This window comes from Mesoplodon mirus (genome assembly GCF_964341445.2).
Source record: "Mesoplodon mirus genome assembly, chromosome: 11".
NCBI lineage: Eukaryota > Metazoa > Chordata > Mammalia > Artiodactyla > Ziphiidae > Mesoplodon > Mesoplodon mirus.
The window spans coordinates 39,646,583-39,661,066 of record NC_138987.1 but is presented as its reverse complement, the minus strand read 5'-3'; the positions used below and the strand labels follow the sequence as shown (position 1 = coordinate 39,661,066).

General features: G+C 50.8%; 1 protein-coding gene across 3 annotated transcripts in view; it reads left to right on the top strand.

Moving 5' to 3' along the window:
* The window catches only part of PACSIN2 (protein kinase C and casein kinase substrate in neurons 2), a 140,719-nt gene that overhangs the window by 105,877 nt on the left and 20,358 nt on the right, over positions 1-14,484 (top strand). For all 3 annotated transcript variants that reach the window (XM_082636969.1, XM_082636967.1, XM_082636968.1), the window contains exons 3-4: positions 11,849-12,005; positions 14,039-14,274. In XM_082636969.1, coding sequence (XP_082493095.1) covers positions 11,849-12,005; positions 14,039-14,274 — 393 coding nt within the window. The remainder of the gene's footprint in view (positions 1-11,848; positions 12,006-14,038; positions 14,275-14,484) is intronic.

The following is a 14,484-nucleotide window of genomic DNA, read 5'->3' as shown; positions in this document are numbered from 1 at the left end:
CTAATTCCTACTTCCCAGGATGGTTGTGAGAATTATAGATAACACCCGCAGCGCCAGGGTCCGAATGGCTCCGAGCCCGAGTGGTCTCAAAGCGTCACCTCTTCACGTGTGAGCGTTGCACCCGTGGAGACAGGCGAAGACGGGCGAATCAGGTGGCCTTTCACCTGGTCCGTGCAGGCTTGCCCCTCCCCTGCCTAAATGCCGTTGTTCTAGATGCCAGCTAGCAAGCCGCTCAGCTCTGGCCTTGAGAGACTCGGAACACTCAAGACGTTTTGCTGTCAAGCTTATTCTCTGAAGATAGATTTTTATTTTCTCTCTTGATTTCAGTGATGTCAAAGTAACTTTTGTAAGCCCTGTAGGAGAAAACGTTTTCCATTTCTACTCAGTAACAAATAGAAATGCATGATTTTAGAACTGGAGAAGTCTTGGGCGCTCAGTTAGCCTGTGGTGGCCTGGCTGCACTGAGACACCTTTATACCAATGTGTGGGTGCGTACGGTGGGCCTGGTGCTGAGGGACCCAGGCACGGAGATGGGGCGAAGGTGCTTGTGTCCTGTGGCGGAGGGTTTTCTTTTTTAACAGGAGTCAGGAAGGGGGGCAGCGACCTGGTTACCAGGCAGCCGTACGCTCAGGCTGCTTCCCGGACGCTTGGCTGAAGCATGAGTGTGTGCACGTACACTCATGCCAGGGAGACTGGGCGCTCCAGGGCAGGGTCTTCTGGGCGGTGGCTCACAGGTGGGGCATGTGCTGTGCTCAGGCACAAGTCCCCAGGCGTCGCTGGGCCTTTATCCTGACATCTGAGCAACATGTGCCGAGAGGGCAGAGCGCGGTGAGCCTGGCTGACCAGTCTTGAGGAGGAGTTCAGGTCTAAAATAACTTTGTTTAAACACATCCTTCCTCTGTACGTTATTATCTGTTCTGCCTTGAGTTAGATCTGAGAACTGGAATTTCTCACTTTCCATTTCATCCATTTCTCAGCTTGTCATTTTGAACATTTAGATTAAAGATTGACAATGCAGTTATTTTTAACATTGTTGAAGTTTGGGATTTGTGCTTTAAAACTCTCAAACAGAAAGGGTGATGAGCTACAGTTTCTTCACCCTCCTACTTGATGAATCCAGGAACAGGGGATAGGGCTGGTAAGTGTTGGGGGTGAGATCTGAAAACCAGGAGTGGGGACTGAGTGAGGCCCGAGGCAGTGACAGGACTAGTTTGGGTCAGCACACAGGTCAGGCTCAAGGTGGCTGGAAACTGAGGCTGTACGTAACAGCAGCAGCAGCAGGCCAGCACGGAGCCTTGATGTCTAACCCTCTTGGGGCCCTGCCAGGTAAACTGCATTACCCTGTTTCGAGAATGGGGAGCCCGGTGAGGTCAGGTTCAGGGGAGCACTGAGGTGAGAAGATCCTAGACCTTCTGTTCCAGTGCAGGACGAATTGGGAGCCCAGATGGTGGGTGAGCTGGAAGGTAGGTTGGAGAACTGGAAGTGGAATCCTGTAGAAATGAGGACTGCCAGAGCAGATTGAGAGCAAGGCACAGAGTTCATGGTTCTCCAAGGATACGCCTTACTCCTTGGTCCTTTCAAGCACATCACAGATTTTACAACCTTAAGATTGATTGTGACCCCTTGTTTGGAAAGGGAGGTTCAGAGTAGGGGTTGGGATGGATTGAAGAAGGGTGCCTGAGACGGGAGGCCCTGCTGGTGTGTATGGATATGGCCTCTGCTGTGCACTCCGCAGGGAATGCGGGTGGGGAAGTAGTGGCACTGAAAGGCCCAGTCCTGGAGTCCTCTTGGCCTGCCTGGACATGGCGGGACGTGGAGATAAACTGACTGGGAACTGCAATTTGACTGAAAGCCGTGCAAGTGCAGTGAAGGAACTGCGAGGCTCTCCTGCTGGTTTGTGCTTGGCAGAAGTGTTAGTTGCTCACTTGTCATCTGTGGAGTTAATATCTGATGATGTGCTGAGAGGTGATCCTTTTTAGCTTTTGTGGGGAGAGCTCAAGGGACTCACTGGATTAAGAACTCAATAAATAAAGGATCGTGACTTACTTCATTGCCTGTGCCTCTAGCTGGGCACTCAGCAACTTCTCAGTCCCCTCCTGTCTACGTGGAACGGAATCTCTGCTCCCAGCATCATTCAGGCATTGCCCTCTGTGTGCCTGGCATGGTGGATGGAGAAGAATAAAGGCACAGTCCTTGCCCTCAAAACCCATATGCTACCACATTTTGCATGTGACAGCAGACATCGTGGCAAAAGTAACAGGGAGGGATGAGCTGCTGGGGAGGGGGTACCTTCACGGAGTGGGTGGCATCGCATATAGCTCATGCTCTGTGGGCCTCAACATGCTGCCTCAAGCCTTCAGAAAGTGGCCTTGCCCCAGAGGTCCCTCGGCTCTTATTCAAACATCGTTTCCTCCAGGCAGCCCCGATCTCCTGGAGTGTTCCTTCCAGGACTTGCCACCATCTGTAACTGTTACTTGACCGAAGTCCCACAAAGGTAGGGATGATGACAGTTTGTTCACCATTGCATCCCTAGTCCCTTTCATAGTCCTTGGCACACAGTAGATGTTCACCCCGTATTTGTGAGTGGCAAGAGGGTGTTGCCAGACCCTCAAAAACTGAGAGTTCTGAGTGCTTTGGGAGGTAGCCAGCCAGCTGCCTGGAGTTGTGCAGGTCCCTTGGAGATCACCTAATCCTGTCCCCTCTCTTCATTTTGTGTCTGGAGGGACCAGATGAAGAAATGGCAGGTCTTGGGGCTTCCCTGGTGGCGCAGTGGTTGAGAGTCCGCCTGCCGATGTGGGGGACGCGGGTTCGTGCCCAGGTCTGGGAGCATCCCACATGCCGCGGAGTGGCTGGGCCCGTGAGCCATGGCCGCTGGGCCTGTGCGTCCGGAGCCTGTGCTCTGCAACGGGAGAGGCCGCAACAGTGAGAGGCCCGCGTACCGCAAAAAAAAAAGAAATGGCAGGTCTTGTCAAGTGATGGCTGCCCCAGGCTAAGAGCACATCTGACTGGGAAGAAACCCACCCTATGCTGTGAACTTACCAGTGCATACATCCTCACAAAATCCACCGAACAGCTGAAGGGATAGAAGCGTAGGCAGAGAGACCTGGTCATTTCTTTCAGGGCAGGGCCAGCTCTTTGCTGTTCCCCTCATGAGAGGGGGTAGAGGAAAGGTGGCCTCATCAGAGAGGGCCAGGGGCTGATGGCCACCTCTTCAGGCTTGTCTTTCATCCTTATCTTTCAGGCTGATTGAGAAGCTCCTGGAGCCTCTGGGCATACTGTAGCAGCTTTGGACAGAATGTTGGTCTCTGACTCAGTGCACATGCCTGGAGGGGCACCACCAGCGGCTTCTCTTTCTTGTCCGGTCAGCTTGGCACAGCTGGCTCACTCTTGGACCTGTCTTTCCAGGGTGTAGAGGGAGCAGCTCTGGTGCTTGGGACTTCAGAGTCACAGGTTAAAGAGCATGAGCATTCTGAGAGTAAAATCAAGGTCATCTTTGTCAAGCGGTCTTAGTAGTTTACAGGTTTGGGAGGCGTGAGCCTCACTGGCACCAAGGGGAATCGGGGATTCAGGAGTGGGGCTCACATACTGCCTCGCAGTCTTGAACTCTGTGGCCTTTCCTGGAACCTGCAGGGCTGGTTGGAAACATACACATCACCTGATATGGACCCGTTAAGTCTTCATTCTACATGCTCTCTATTCTCAGCCTGAGAAAGGTTCTAGAAGGTAGGGTCTGCCTCCTTTTGGCTGCATGATTATGGGTGACTTTGCCTCTTCAAACCTGTTTCCTAGTCTGTAAAATCCTCCTGCCTGGGATCATCACAGGATTAAATGAGGCTGCATGTAGAGCTGTGAGCACTCTGCCTGGCGAAGTGTAGGTGTGCTCTACTATGATGCTGCCACCGATGGAAAAACTCTGTGTGTGGCACCTGTTACCAAGAGGTTTGCAGTCCAGCTGGGGCAGGAAGGCTAACATGCACAGTTGTGACCCATGTGAAACAAACTACAACTGTGGGGCACGGGGACAGTGTTTGGAAGGGCCCTCGTGGCCCCCAGGTGGACCAGCCAGCAGGACCCCATGGTGGGGAATTGGTGTCACCTGTCTGCTAGTGCAGGCGATCCGGGCCCGCCCTCTTGGTGGTGCAGCAGGGATGGCAGGCGGTGTCAGGGTAGCCTCTGTGGGGAAGACCAGCTGAGCCTTAGCAGAGAGCTGAAACTGGGGCAGGTAGGACGGGACTCGTTCAGCACCACCTCCTTCTCCATTTCTTTCCCTGCTCTTGGCACCTAACCCCTCCCCCTTTCTAATATTATGGCTTTTGTGAGCATGTGTTGTTGTAAACTTTGTACGCTTGCTTCATGTACAGCTTTTTTTTTTTTTTTTTTTTTTTTTGCGTTACGCGGGCCTCTCACTGTTGTGGCCTCTCCCCCTTGCGACGCACAGGCTCAGCGGCCATGGCTCACGGGCCCGGCCGCTCCACGGCATGTAGGATCTTCCCAGACCGGGGCACGAACTTGTGTCCCCTGCATCGGCAGGCGGACTCTCAACCACTGCGCCACCAGGGAAGCCCCATGTGCGGCTATTTTTAATTTGCTTCAAGGCATCCTGTGCCCTGCCGTTCTGTTTCTTTTTCTCCCCTCTGCACTGTGTGTGAGGTCTGTTCCATTGCGGCGTCTACACAGTCCTGCACTTCCTTCTTGCTGCCACACTGGGGTGCCCCCCACATTCACCCATGCATTCCCCAAGGAGGAGACCCCTACGTGCCCTGTGACCTGAGCCAACATATCTATGGGGATAAAACTCCGGAGCCATGTGGCTGGGGCATGTGTATGCTTCGTGACTTAATTACTGCCTGGCTGTCACAGGCTTGCCCCAGGCTGGTTTCCGCCATTGTATTCAGAAGGGGTCCTGTGTGCCCAGCTCCGCCCCACACTTGGCATTTCCCGCTCTCTACAGTGTGCCAGTCTGTACAGGTAAAGAGCTACCTTGCTGCTCTCATGGGCAGGCCCACGAGCGTGAGCATCTCACTCAGGCCTTTAGCCCCATGGACTTCCACTTCTCTCTGAAGTTACCACTTCATACCTTTGCCCGTCTTCCCCGGGGGCCTCTCTTTCATGTTGATATGTAGGATTTCCTGGGATGTTCCAGATTTTAGTCCCTTGTCAATTTGGACAATATAGACAGATTAGTAGACAGTATTTGAATCTGTTAACTTTGTCCATGTTATTGGTTTCTGAACAGAAATCCATAATTTTTGAAGTAATAAAATTTATTTGGACACGCACACACACACACATGGATGTGTGTGTGCGTAACCTTATGGCTTTTACTTTTGAAATTTTTTTTTTTTTTTTTTTTTTTTTTTTTTTGCTGTACGCCGGGCCTCTCACTGCTGTGGCCTCTCCCGTTGCGGAGCACAGGCTCCGGACGCGCAGGCTCAGTGGCCATGGCTCACGGGCCCAGCCGCTCCGTGGCATGTGGGATCTTCCCGGACCGGGGCACGAACCCGTGTCCCCTGCATCGGCAGGCGGACTCTCAACCACTGCGCCACCAGGGAAGCCCTACTTTTGAAATTTTGTTTAAGGAATCCTGCCCTGCCCTAAGTCACAAAGGTATTTGCCTACATTTTCTTCGAGTCGCTTTATGGTTTTACCTTTCACATTTTTATTGAGTGCCTGACAAGACCCAGTGAGTGGAAGGCAGTTGAGAAAGAATGGTGAAGAAAGACAAAGGTGCGTACTTTTGCGGCACCATCGGAAGGTGCGTGGGGTTGGTGTCCTGTGTGTTGCGGGCTCTGCCCAGGCCCGGGACGGCAGGCAGTGAGGCCGTCTGGGGGTGGCATGGGCAGAGGGGCTGGCTGGGGGAGGGCAGGGTGGTCTGGGCCACAGGCCTAGGAGCACCCTCTGTGTTGTGCATCAAGTCAGCAGTGAGACAGCCAGAAGCTCAACTGGGGTTCCTGGGGACATCCAGAGTCCACAGGGATTCTTTGTGATATTGAGATGAGCCACCGGAGGGAAGAGGTTCATGCCTCAGGGCCAAGGCAGCACGGGGTGGGAGAGCGTGAGCTTTGGGGTGTTCCTGCCCGGTTCCCTTCTCACTTGGGCCACTGGTTTCACCCTGGGACTTTGGTTGTAATCACGCAATTTGTCTGCGAGATGGGCTCGATGGTCACCGACCAAAGAGAAGGGTAAAAGGAATAACATGGAAGATGTACGTGAGGTGACCCTATAGGTCCTCTGACCTGAGCCCGCAGTTCACACAGGTAATGGTAACTGAGCAGGCACTGGGGGCCAACAGGTGGGAGGAGCTGCACGTCCGCATTCGCACTCCCTGTCATCCACCTGGGATCCCAGGGGTTCCACTGACCTGCGGAAACCCTCCAACTTTCCTGTTGCCTTTGGCCACTGTGTTCCACAGAATGGAGTTGGCCAAGGTAAGTAGGCTGTAAAGTCGGAGAAGCAAACATTCTCCAGTGTCCTTGTGAAAGGCAGTTCCAGACTGTTTACACCCAGAGGATAAATGAGGAACTGGTGCGACCTGTTTGAACAGTCCTTCCCAACACCCCTGTAATTATAAACCCGCTGGTTTTTAGGCAGAGCCCACTGTCTCTGCTCTGATTCCTGATTACGCAGTTTCTGCCAGGGGATGTCTGCAACTCCAGCCCCAGACTCGTCTTAGCTGACTAAAACCAAGGCTTGTGTGACGCTGGATTCTCAGGGCCTGGGGCAGAGGAAAGCCAGAGGAATGATGAGAGCCAGACTCACAGGCAGCCGGGAGGACGGCGGGCAGAAAGGGCCCTCTGGGCCGAGGTGAAGGGCACTGAGGGTAGAAGGGGGTAGGGCGACCCAGATTCCAGGGAGGACGACAGGACCGGTCAGGCTCCTGGTGAGCCCAAGGCAGGCCTTTTGGTGATTGAGTGGAGGGAGGCGGGAGACTGGTTTCTGGAGGACTCTGGAAAGGAGTAGGACTCCGCTCTCTCCGCCTGATAGGTCCAGCCTGCAGGAACCGCCCCCTCCCTCCCCAACCCTGAGGCGCCTGAGAGTTGGGATACTGCTACCTCTGTGCCGCCCGCACGTGCCACCTGGAGGACAGCGCAGTTCCTTTTTCCTGCTTTCCTGCTCTCCTCTCCACTGCTGTGCCCCAGAGTCAGCAGGCTACTCATACCTCCCCTCCAGGGGCTTCACCTTCCTGAACCCCACCATTCCCTGAGCACAGCACCCTTTCGGATGAAGGCCTGACCCTCAAGATTTTTCACCATCTGACTGACCCCACCTCGCACACCACTTGCTGTACCCAGCGCCCAGCTCAGTCTCTTGTCACCCCCCTGCATTCTGTGGTCCACGTTCTGTTCCTCATGGGCTTCTCCCAGAGCCAGGTCTCCATGCTGTCACACCTTCTTCATTTTGCCAACATTGTCTCTGCCGGGAATCATTTCCCTTACCTCACCTTTAATCCGTCTACTTGTCCTTGAAAATTCAGTCTGGTTGTTGCCTCTAGTATACCTGCCCCACCCCTCACCCTTCCTTCGGCCAGGTGGGCTCCTGAGGGGAGAGTAGGAGTATCCCCCCCTTGCACCCAGGCACTTGCATGTTGAACATCTGTCTTTAGCACCTTGGTATCTGAGGGGGTGAGTCTGAATTTAGAGGAAGTTAGGAACATAGATGGCTTCAGACCTAGTTTTTAAAATGGGCATTTTATGAACAAATCAATTGATAATAAGGATTGGAAGAAAGCTTGTTTATTTTCAATTCCTACCTAAAGTTATCTGTCATTTGGCCATCTCAAAACAAGCTAGTATTTTGAGAAGCAAGAGAGAAGCTTTTTAATTACAAAACTGATAGAGCAGAAATACCTAACTATGTATGTCCTGACTTTAATGTATTATCAGTTTATCATATATTTGAAATTAATTTTTCTTGCATTTTACAAAACAGTCATTATACCTCCATTTTAAAAAAGAGAACACACTCTACCAAAGAAGACACGTGGATGGCAAATAGGAACAAGAAAAGATGCCCAGTATCATTAGACACTAAGAAAATGCAAATTAAAATCACAATGAGATGTTGCTACATACTAAGTGGCTAAAATAATTTTTTTAAAAAACCTGATAATACCAAATGCTAGTGAGAATGCAGAGTAATTAAAACTCTCATACACGGCTGATGGGAATGCAAAGTGGTACAGCCACTTTGTCTTATAAAGTTAGACATACACTTACCATATAGCAATTCCACTTCTAGGTATTTACCCAAGAGAAATGAAGACATATGTCCACACAAAGACCTATAGGAAATGTTGATATCTTCTTTATTTATAATCGCCCCAAACGAAAAACAACCCAAATGTCCTTAAACAGGATGAAAGGGTAAACAAATTGTGGTGTGTCCATACGGTAGAATACAACTTAGCGATGAGATGGAGTGAACTACTGATATAGGCAGCAACGTGGATCAGTCTCGAAAGCACCGTGGTAAGTGACAGAGGCTGTCACAAAAGCCAGGCTGCACACAGTGTGATGCCAGTTATCCTGGACGTCATGAAAACGGGACAAAAATCAATTAGTGGTTGCCAGGGGCTGTGTGGGGAGAAGATTGACTGCAAGAGGGTGCACGGGAACCCTGTGGGGAGGTAGAAGTAGTCTGTACCTTGATACGGTGATGGTTATACACAGTATACATTCATCTGAACTCATCTAAGTTTATACCTGTAAAGGGTGATTTTTATTTTATGTTGACTCTGTCTTATTTTAGAAACAAACAGTGGCTCTGCTCTTAGGATGATGGTCAACACCCTGCTTAGGGAGTGGGAAAGCCACATTGCTCTGCTGCTGTGTGGTTTATGGAGATGGAAACAGTGAAACCTGATGAATGTCCCCGTGTGTGGACTGAAGTGATGGTCTGTCACAAGCCCATATGTAGCCTTTCATTGAGCAAAGCACAGCAGGGCCGGTGCTGCTGGAGCACCGCAGTGCCTGTTGTCACGAGCACTCCCCTTTCCCCTTGGCCCCGCATTAAACCTAAAACGCGTGCTTCCAGGAACAACCTTCCTATTCCTTGCTGCTTTTCAGATTTCAAGATTGTCATTTAAATATGAACAGTATCGAGGGAGGGAGATGAAAGAGGGAAGAGATAAGGGAACATATGTATATGTATAACTGATTCACTTTGTTATAAAGCAGAAACTAACACACCATTGTAAAGCAATTATACTCCAATAAAGATGTAAATAAATAAATAAATAGATAGATAGATAGATATGAACAGTATCTATTTGTCATGAGGTGGATGGGGCTAGAGTCCATCATACAGAGTGAAGTAAGTCAGAAAGAGAAAAATAAATACCGTATGCTAACACATATATATATGGAATCTAAGAAAAAAAAATGGTTCTGAAGAACCTAGAGGCAGGGCAGGAATAAAGACACAAACATAGAGAATGGACTTGAGGACACGGGGAGGGGGAAGGGTAAGCTGGGACGAAGTGAGAGAGTGGCATGGACATGTACGTTACCAAACCTAAAATAGCTAGCTAGTGGGAAGCAGCCGCATAGCACAGGGAGATCAGCTCGGTGCTTTGTGACCACCTAGAGGGGTGGGATAGAGAGGGTGGGAGGGAGGGAGACGCAAGAGGGAAGAGATATGGGAACAGATTCACTTTGTTATAAAGCAGAAACTAACACACCATTGTAAAGCAATTATACTCCAATAAAGATGTTAAATAAATAAATAAAACAAATAATAAATAAATAAGAACAGTATCTATGGTATGTGTTGATGGGCTGTACCAATGTGTACCTTGTTAAAAATATCCTTTTCTTTTCCCTAAATCTTTTTACAAGGGTTTTGAAAATCAGGGGGCAGGTTTCTGGAGAGCCAACATATTTTAATATTGATTGCCAGTATGAATATTATTGGTAACAGTGGGATGAAAACCAGATCTACATCGTGGTTTCCTGTCGGCTGTCAAGTCTGTATTGAGCTGTGATTATCTTAGCTCTTGCCACCAGCTCAGCAATACTGAGTTGTGTTTTGTTGGTTATTTTTTTCATCCTGCTGTAAATTTCGAAATGATAGCAAGGCCCTATTTTAAGGGAAGTGAACATGTGATGTCACTTCTAATTGGTTGTGAAATACTTGCTTTCTCCTTCCTAAAAAGGGGCTGCTGAAGGTTGGAGTTGAAAACTCAGGTTCACCTTCTGTGTTTTGGTGAGCTGGTGACCTGCTCTCCTTGCTGGGGGTAGCAGCCAGGCCATGCCTGGGCGGGAGGAGCCTGTGGAGGAAACGATAACTGATCGTGGGGCCTAAGATCTGTTTGTGCACTTCAGCAAGACTGCTGGAAATCATACCAGACCTCTGGAGAAGCCCACCCAGACTACCTGCCTTCCAGGGATCCTCGCTGTTCCCCAGGATTCTGGTTCCCATGGGAGTGGGGTCATCTCAACCTGTCCAGAGCTCTGGCCTCAGAGACAGCCCTTCCTGGAGGGACCACAGTCCCCTTTTCTCCCGATGCCCATCTCCATGTGTTCTGTCTCTTTGCAAGGTCTTCCTGCCACTCCACTGTAGCCTCTTCTTCACCTGGCTAACTCAGCACAAGATGGGAGGGACTCAGGCAGTTTGCACTGTTCATAAATCAGGGTTAGACAGGCTACGTGGCAGAGAGGGGACTGTACCCTTTCCTGTAGCAGTGGGAACTAGTCCTCCATGTTCTCCAGGAGCTTTCAGATTGACTGTAAATGGAGATGAAATATGAGAGTGATTAGCCAGGCAGAGACATTTAGAAATGGAAAAACTGACAAAAAGGTGACTACAGTTTTTGAAGACAGTTGGGAGGAAAGGGTTGAAAATACAGTCGATCATTTTTCTGTCATATTTCCTCCAAGTGCTCCAGTATCAGCTACATGGTATCCTTTCTAATCAGCAGGTCAATGAATGGAACATATGGAACACTTTGATTTTTCACTCCAAATTAGCTGCTAATATTTTCTCAATTACTCTTTTATTATATATAATTTAGATAAACTAACTCTCCTCTCATATGTGAGATAAAGTAATCAAGCCTCACCTTGGCTCTCGTCAAAGCAGATAAGAGTGTGAGCTTTGCCATCGAGACTCCTACCTGGAACCATTTGAAAACCTGCTTTCAGCTGCAGCCCAGCCTCTAGGACTGCGACTATGGGATCTTAGAAAACAATGTAACTTCCCTGAGCCTTGGTTTCCTCATCTTAAGATGGGGACAGTTATTCCTACTCATTAGGGCAGTGGCAATTTTGGGGGTGTAAAACACCTACTGTGGTCCCTGGCATGTGCTCAGAAAGTGGGAAATAGTGTTTGTTGCTCTAATTGGGAAGTAATAATAATCTAGCATGTGATGACATATCAACAGTAGGCACCTGAAACCTGTTTATTCCAGTAATGCTCAAAAGGCCTTTAGCCAAGAGTCTATAATGTTAATTATAAAATCATTTTAATCTGAGTTACTAAAAAATTATTTTTCTGTTTTTGTTGTTTTTCATCTTTCTAGTTAGACATTACCCACTCTGGGAAGCTGCGTGAGATGCCCTCTGGGTGCCCTCAGCCCCTCGCTTCCCTCCATCAGAGCCCTTCCCACTCTGGCCTGTCTCCTTCCCTGACCCACGGGTCAGAGCATGGACGCCGGCCGCATGGACATTGAGAAGCTCCGAATCACTGTTTTGCGTGTTTCTGCTAGTGATAAAAACGGGGAGCTGGTCATGTAGCAACGCAGGGTGCCTTTGAAACAGGAGGGGGGCATGAGCACCCAAGAGCCGGGCTGGCGTGGAAGCCGTTTCTGCAGCTGCGGCCCCAGGCCTCACAGCGTGGCTCTGTTTCCTAGGTCGGGAACTACAAGCGGACCGTGAAGCGGATCGAGGATGGCCACCGCCTGTGCAGCGACCTCATGAACTGCCTGCACGAGCGGGCGCGCATCGAGAAGGCGTATGCGCAGCAGCTCACCGAGTGGGCCCGGCGCTGGAGGCAGCTTGTGGACAAGGGTAGGGAAGCCACCACACAGGACGTCTCAGCCCCAGGCACCCAGGGCATCTCAGCCCCAGGCGCCCAGGGCAAATCGTGGACCCTTTCTGAGCCAATTTCCTCTCTTGGAAGATCGGGGCAGGAGTTTGTATAACAGTTTCGAGGGGCTGTGATTCATCACCCAGCAGCATAGCCTGCATGAGCTTTCCTCCCCTTTCCTGGGGACACAGGCCTCCTGTCCTCGAACAGCATCCAGGACTCCTGTGGCAGTCCTTGTCGTCCAGAGGACATGCTGCACTTGCCGAGTTAACAAAGAACAGCTCCTTCAGGGCCCAGACTTGAGTAGGCTCCTATCCAGTCAAAGGCCTTGCTGCTCAGCACCATGGTTTCTGACACTCAGGCTGTTTATTTGTAAGCTTGGCCAAGTAGTAAGTCAGATAAGACTAGATGGTGACATCTGGCAGGCTTTCTAATATTGAATTTTAACAGGAATAACTACAGGTGTCGTATGATGCAGGTTTTGCCTCCCCTCCCTCCCCAGCAAAAACTCAGAAGATTTTAGAGCTTAGTGACAATGCTGCTGTGGATATGGATTGTGCTCAGAATGCACTTCCCAGCAGTAGAGGGGGAGCTCGATTGATTATAGGATTTCCTGGGACAGAAGTGGGTTAGCGGGGGTTTCTCAGGGTATGTTTTGGGGCAAACTCTTCTACCATGACTGACTGTCCTCAGGGGAGCTGACCATCGGAAACCAGGCTAGGGCGAGGGGCCCCCAGGCGACTTCAGTTGGGTCTAGACCAGCTGCCCGTGTTTCACCTGTTGCCAAAACGGGTTTTCTGTGGAGCTTAGCACAGTGCCATGGTACAGAGTGGGTGCCAGGGAGTGGGGTAGCCATGCTTGGGTGAGGAGTGACTGGGGATGAGCCAGCTCCTTCAGGAAACGGTAACTGTTGTTACTTTATTTCCACCTGCCTGAATCCCCTCTCTCAGGATCCAGCTGTCAGCGCCGTCCATTCTGTTTATTCAGAACCTGAGGTTCCTAAAGCACTCCTGCCCGCTCACTTTATGGATCCTGCCACGAGACCTAGGCAGGACAGGGAGCTGCTCGTCGTGTAGACACGAGGGATTAGAGGTTCAGAGGGGCTAATGTTCTATGTTTATTCATGCACGCACACGCACGCGCACACACACACACACTTACCCACCCGCACACACTCACCCACACACCATGCGTCTCTGTGTCATTACCCGGCTCCAACAGTCATTGACCCCCGGGGGCGCCTTGAGGGCAGGCTCTCGGTCTTCCCATTTCTGTCCTCAGCTTCTGTTATAGCCCGTCTCTCCCTCCATCACCTCACGCCACACCCTCAACAAAATGACGGGCCACATTAGGAGTTTTCTTCCTGAGAACAGTGAATGGGGTGACCCAGGCAACCCCACACTGCTATCTAGAGAATTCTGTCTGGGCCAGAGTAGATTCCTGTCTCCTCCTCTCCTTCCCCAGGACAGGGCTTCCATTCTGCTGAGGAGACAGTCCTTCATTCAACAAACAGTTCCCAGGGTCCTGCTCTGCATGGAATGAATGGGCCTTGGGAGAACGTGTGGTCCAGTGGAGGGGGAACCAGGGGCCAACAGGAGCCCGTGTGGGTGGGCTGAGAGTAGCCTGGCAGAGAGGTCAGCTCATTCCAGAAGGCCCTCCTTCTCTAGCCAGCCTTAAGCAAATCAAAACTTCCAAGATGAGGAAACTTGAGTTTTTCAAGAGCTCAGTGACTTTACAGAAAGGAAATGTGTGTAATCCCCCAGTTTCCCTAACAAAAGAACAGATCCAGCTTCAGTTCCTTATTCTTTTCTTCATCCCAGGAACTGAAAAAGGAACGCACTGAGAGAAAAATATCTGAAACAACCAAAAGGAAACCTCCCAGCCGGGCAGCCAGCCTTCCGGCCTAAAACCCCATCCCAACAGCTGAGGGAGTTTAGCAGAGGAAACCCCCATCCCCAGGGCCTGCCTGGGCCCTGCAGTGCCCACTAACCCACCAGCTTCTCTCCTGTGCCAGGACCTCAGTACGGGACGGTGGAGAAGGCCTGGGTGGCCGTCATGTCCGAGGCAGAGAAGGTGAGCGAGCTGCACCTGGAGGTGAAGGCCTCGCTGATGAATGAGGACTTCGAGAAGATCAAGAACTGGCAGAAGGAGGCCTTTCACAAGCAAATGATGGGAGGCTTTAAGGAGACCAAAGAAGCCGAAGATGGCTTTCGGAAAGCACAGAAGCCCTGGGCCAAGAAGCTGAAAGAGGTGCATCCCTCCTGCAGGCCCCTGCCTGGCCCCCCGCAGCCTGCTTCTCACTGGCCAGGCCTCCCACCTGCAGCGCCCCCTCCTGCACTCCCAGGGGTTCCTGCCTCAGCTTTAGGCACAGAATGCTGCAGCTGGTGGACAAAGGCCCACGCTCAGGCCCGAAGCCTGTGGTGCCTAACGTTTACCCATGTTCAAGACGCTGAGTGCTTT